This window comes from Mizuhopecten yessoensis, unplaced genomic scaffold (assembly GCF_002113885.1).
Source record: "Mizuhopecten yessoensis strain PY_sf001 unplaced genomic scaffold, ASM211388v2 scaffold8103, whole genome shotgun sequence".
Classification (NCBI taxonomy): domain Eukaryota; kingdom Metazoa; phylum Mollusca; class Bivalvia; order Pectinida; family Pectinidae; genus Mizuhopecten; species Mizuhopecten yessoensis.
In genome coordinates, this window is record NW_018407380.1 from 201548 (window position 1) to 207972 (window position 6425).

Below are 6425 nucleotides of genomic sequence, written 5' to 3' on the forward strand. Positions count from 1 at the left end.
AGAAGAAGTCGAAAATGTAAATTGTTTACGGACGCACGACGGACGACGGACGACGACGGACAAAAGGCGATCGCAATAGGTCACTTGAGACTTTGTCTCAGGTGACCTAAAAATGTGAAGTGTTTTCTTTTTCAAGAGGAGAGACACTACTTTGAATTCTGATTTGTGCAGAAACTTTTGTCCAAATTAATTTAGAAATACCTTCAAAACAATCATTTTCAAACATTTAATTGAATATGAATTAGGGCTGTCACAATATATCGGAAAACAGGTATATCCCAATACACAGTTTTATTACATACTTACTAATAAATACGGGTTTTTTGTATATGCGATACGACACAATTGCTCTAACCCATATCAGCCCTCGCCATATCACACCCCAAAACCCGTATCAGCCCCCGCCGTATCACACCCCAAAACCCATATCAGCCCGCAAAACCCATATCACACCCCATTTGGAAAAAAAATCGTTTTTCAATATTCCAAAAATTAAAATAAATCATAAGATAGTAGTTTTTATTAGTAAGTATGTAATAAACAGAATAAAACACGCCTTTTTCCATATCACACCCAGTATCAACCCTCGATCAATATCAGCCTGGGGGCCTTCGGCCCTTGGGCTGATATTGCAGTCTCGGGGTGATACTGGGTGTGATATGGAAAAAGGCATGTATTATTCTCTATATATCGTATTGTACTACAATACAGAGATGCAATATTGCTGTATCGCAATATTTTTTTAAAAGCTTATTTTTATTTTTATCATTCTGCTTGGTGATTTAACTTTGCAAATTACTACAAATTATAACAGATATATGCAAATAAGCATAAAACAGGCTTTTAATAATGGTAGGAAATTAGTTAAGATTTTGTAATCGATGGTTGGTTTGACAAACATCTTAAATCTATGTGATCCATATTATATATGATGAAGTTTGATAACATTCTGACAACTTATCATAAAATCGAGCACATCTTTCCTATGACAATATATCGGGATACATATCGCAATACATTCAATCTGTATTGCAATATATCGTGATACACTTTTGTCGTATTGCGACACCCCTAATATGAATAAACATTAATTTGCAAATTCATTATTGGCCATTAACTGTTCATATACTATTTAACATCGTGATAGCATACGTATACTCTGAAGCATATTTGTTTAATGATGTAAATGCATGTCACTTCACAACATTAGGGTAATGATCAAGATTCAACTCATTCACACCTGAAGACACATTTGAACTCTTCCAATTGAAAGGCTGGATTAGTTTATTATGAAATTTCGGGGTGAATGATGAGTTAACTAGTTAAAAGATTATGCATTTGTTTTAATACATTTGAATCTTTTGTATGATTGTTACTATAGTGATACCAGTAAAATTCATCCAACTATCGGCATAAAAAAAGAAAAAGAAAAAGGGTAAAATAAAAGAACACATATTTAAAAAAAATAAAAATATGCATGGCTGATAGTGTCACATATTGCATAACGCAAACCAAATGTTACACAGATATTTGCTTTGCATTTGGCAGTTTTATACTGAAGAGAATATTTTCTCTCTTTTAAAATGAACCAAAGAATGGGTATGTTTACAATATCATTATTGAATCAAAGTGGTTCTTCCTGTGGATTTTGAAGACAGCTGGTCTTGTGGCTTTTTCTCCAGTGTTCTTTCTGACATGCCTCACTGCAGTACCTTGAAAGTCTACAAGCACCACAATATCGAAACTGTTTGTCAACCCCTTCTGTGTACTGTTTGCGGCAGGCTGGGGAAGAACAGAAAATCAGATCTTTAGCAAATTCAAAACCATTTTCTAATTCCTCCTTTAATATCACTTTGGGTTTCCAGGTCTCGGCCATTTCCTCAGCTTCGTATTCGTCAGTCACAACACCGATAATGGATTCATGGTTGTCTAATATCTTGTACATATCTGGTAGTTCATGATCTTTTATCTCCTTCTTCAGCTTTGTGCAATAGTCTTTCAGTACTCGGAGGGCTGGAGAATTCTTAATAATTCTTCGTGTCTTGGGAGTTCCATGAACAGCCATAACATACATTAATTCTGAACAATAAGCAACTGCATGAAGGGAATGTATCCCAACACTGGAAAAGCGGCATTTTATCTGAGCTTGAAAGTCCATTAGTATTCTGTTATTCATGTAGATTTCTACAAGTTCTCCTCTTCCAACTATCAGCAGGCGATACATTCCGATTAGCCCTTCTCTAACCAGGGAGGGATCTTCTTTCTGTCTCAGTGCTTTAAAGAACACAGGGATTAGTTGTCCTTTATACGTCAGCTGTCGTTTGATAACTGCAACATTAACCTGCAACTGAACAAACAGCTGCATGAGACAAAACAGATTTGAATATGTATGGCACTTACAGGACGCTTTCTCATTTAGGATAAGAGTTCTCACAAAATAGTCGACAGACATTTCTCCAAGACACTGCAACACTTTCCAGTAATTCAGTTCATGCTTAGATTTCATACTGGTTTTCATTTTTTGAAGAGTTTCGTGCACATCAAGTAGGGATGAGTATTCCAGATTCTTTAAATTCTTCACAATGTTCATGACATAATCTTCTATTGTACGTGTTGAACCAGTCAATGACGGCTCAGCTTTAATGCCTTTTGCCTGAAAAAAAAACCTCATATAAAGACATACTGATTATTTTTTCAGAAAATCTGGTCACTCTCTGAATACTTCTTCATTTTAATTGTAACTTGTGTTTTGACATGCCAAAATGTAACCTTTCCAATTTTTCTTGAATGATCACCTGTTATCTGATCATGAGAAATTGGGGATATCTATGTAGGTGCGTCTGTCTGTCAAGCATGGTTTTTCCATGGAGTAACAAGTTTATCAGTTTTTTTCCGCCTGATATGAATGTACACAATCAATTTAGTTCAAACTAAACCATGTGTAGAACAGTTATTTCAAGGAAGCAAATAAAACAATTGTAAGATAGAAGATATAGCCACAGATACTACTCAATTTCTAGCTCCAGGGGATTGGTTAAATCGGCCCACGGTAATATCGGCCAGGCCAATTTTACTCAAGTGAAATCGGCCCTACTATGTATCTATACATGTTAAATACATGGGAAATATACATTTATCATTACAATTATATTTAAATAAATATATAAAAGGATTTATTTAATTACGTACTGGTGTTATTTTGTTTTTATTGCCTTACACAAACAATGATGTTGTCAATTGAACAACGATCAATCCACTTTGCACCTAATCATCATGAGCGACAACTGTTGTGACCTTGTGATGAGGCCGAGGCAGTATTAATTATGTCTGGTCTATATGTAAGTATTTTGACGAGGCAGCATGTGTTGCAGTGCTACGGATGTAGCAGATGGCAACACAGGACATGTGATACTGGTATGTAATTCAAATATATTTTCCATTTATGGCCGAAAATAGGGTTTCATTTAATACAAAATACGAGAATTTCCACATGAAAGGGACCTGAAAGTTTGTTACAGCTATATTTGGACCTAAACTATAAGGTGTTCAGAGTAATTTTAAATATAAGCATAATAATAATAATGCAAAATTAGTCTAAACACCAAACATGTAAAATTACTCTGCACACCTTAGTTTAGGTCCCAATATATATAGCTGTAACAAATTATCAGGTCGCTGTGGATATAGCCGCTTTATGTCTGGTCTAGATTTTGCAATCCAACTTATATAATAATTAGCATGGCATTATATGCTCAGTTGGATTAATGCAATATTTCAATACAAGTAGAATAATATATATATATTTCGCACCAAACTTACAGTACCCTAGCTAGCTTGAATTTAGGTGTAAAAATTGCTAACAATTTTGCCGATAGTAACGCATCCAAGTCCTACATATTGCTATGATGATGTATTTCACTTACTGTCACTCATATGTTGATTGTAAACGACAATATACGTATATTTTAACACACCGCATAGCCTTTTAACCTGTTTTTTTTATCCTTTAACAAATTCTAAAAAAAAACACCCACTGCACATAACAATGCACTAGAGAACACGATCACAAACATATCCGTAATTCACCAATTGTCAGATTGAAGATTCCCCACCCATACCCGCACTCTTTACAACCTGGCAGAGTACTGCCATTCCCTTTTGCTCCGAGTTTACCATTTGCAAAATTAAACCATTTTTTTCTCCTTCCACAACCAGAACGATATTTTGCATTTTTTCACTTTTTGTATTGTGTTTACCTGTATATCCATGTTAATTAACAAGCGTGCACCATCGATATCAAAACAAAATGTCACGTGATATTTTTATAAAATGGCGGGAGATTGCAAGAAAAAATAAAACGAAACGAACGACTACTTTGAACTCTTATGTATAATTTATATGTCTCTGGTACATACTTTATAAAACACAGATCTGTTGATTTGAATATTTTGATTATTTGAATAAGCATTACATTTTGTTTTAATCGAAACATTATTAAATCGAAACAAAGCACTAGAATTCGCAGGACCATGAAAGGGAAGTAATTCCTATTATGTATTCAATAATGAGGATAGTTTGCGCAATGCACGGTGCAATCTTTAGCATTTTTAGAGAACAATAAAGCAATCTTATTCACAAAATTTAATAATAATCAATATAAATATATATAACTCACACTTATTTTTCAAGTCATTTTTTACAATTACAATACATTAACATGGCATAATGTTACACTCTCTCACACAAACAAATGCAACTACTCATTGTTTAGCATAACGTTCACCATCTTCACCATTATTTAAACTCGGGATGTGTAGTGCACCACTCCCTGTTTTAACACAATATCATCAATGATCAGTATTATTTAAACAAAACAAAAATGAGTGTATAAAATATGTCGATGAATAGTGAGATTTTTTTCAGTATTGCTCAGCTTATAAGAATTTCTAAGAAATTATGTTGTGAAATATTCAAAAAAAATAATGTATTTATATATTAATTTAAGATGAAGACATGAAAAATAGCGCCGTGATGCTTATTTTATTGATGCCAGAGTTTTCTGTGTCTCTTCTGTTCTTGCATGCTTGGCTCATTCGTTGGAATACTATATGATGATCAATTTGAAGAGAAACACACACTGCCTTTCATAAAATAATAAAAAAGGAAAAACATGTCAGTATGACCCCTCCCCCACCCCATCCCTGAAAAAAGTGACTGAGAAAAAGATCTAAGGTTTCGGACCTCATTCTCTCCACTCCTTCCCTGTCGATGATAAACCTTAATCAGTTTATATGTCCACTAGGCATCCTCAATGGAGATGTACCGTAATCAGTTTATATGTCCGCTAGGCATTTTTAATGGGGGTGTACCTTAATCAGTTTATATGCCTGCTAGGCATCCTCAATGGAAATGTACCTTAATCAGTTTATGTGCCCGCTAGGCATCATTAATAATGGTGTACTTTAATCAGTTTATATGTCCATTAGGCATCATCAATGGGGGTGTACCTTAATCAGTTTATATGCCTGCTAGGCATCCTCAATGGAAATGTACCTTAATCAGTTTATGTGCCCGCTAGGCATCATTAATAATGGTGTACTTTAATCAGTTTATATGTCTATTAGGCATCATCAATGGGGGTGTACCTTAATCAGTTTATATGCCCTCTAGGCATCCTTAATTGGGGTGTACCTTAATCAGTGTATATGCCTGTTAGGCTTCCTTAATGGGGGTGTACCTTAATCAATTTATACGCCCGCTAGGCATTATCAATGGGGTTGTACCTTAATCAGTTTATATGTCCGCTAGGCATTTTTAATGGGGGTGTACCATAATCAGTTTATATGCCCAATGGAGATGTACCTTAATCAGTACATATGCCTGAGAGGCATCCTTAATGGGGGTGTACCTTAATCAGTTCATATGTCCACTAGGCATCCTTAATGGGGGTGTACCTTAATCAGTTTATATGCCCTCTAGGCATCCTTAATTGGGGTGTACCTTAATCAGTGTATATGCCTGTTAGGCTTCCTTAATGGGGGTGTACCTTAATCAATTTATACGCCCGCTAGGCATTATCAATGGGGTTGTACCTTAATCAGTTTATATGTCCGCTAGGCGTCCTTTATAGAGGTGTACCTTAATCAGTTTATATGCCTGCTAGGCATCTTCAATGGGGGTGTTCCTTAATCAGTTTAGATGCCCGCTAGGCATCCTTAATTGGGGTGTACCTTAAACAGTGTAATGCCTGTTAGGCTTCCTTAATGGGGGTGCACCTTAATCAATTTATACGCCCGCTAGGCATTATCAATGGGCTTGTACCTTAATAAGTTTATATGTCTGCTAGGCATTGTTAATGGGGATATATCTTAATCAGTTTATACGACCGTTAGTCATCATCAATGGGGGTGTACCTTAATAAGATT

At 35.3% G+C, this 6425-nt stretch overlaps 1 protein-coding gene across 1 annotated transcript; it reads right to left on the reverse strand.

Annotated features, from left to right (window-relative positions):
* Positions 1–984: 984 nt before the first annotated feature.
* On the reverse strand, positions 985–4358 carry LOC110454897. Its single transcript, XM_021504678.1, has 2 exons — positions 4257–4358; positions 985–2653 (listed from the first exon to the last, which is right to left on the reverse strand). The coding sequence occupies exons 1-2, from the start codon at positions 4266–4268 to the stop codon at positions 1625–1627; spliced, it is 1041 nt and encodes a 346-aa protein (XP_021360353.1). The 5' UTR covers positions 4269–4358; the 3' UTR covers positions 985–1624.
* Between the last annotated feature and the right edge of the window lie 2067 nt (positions 4359–6425).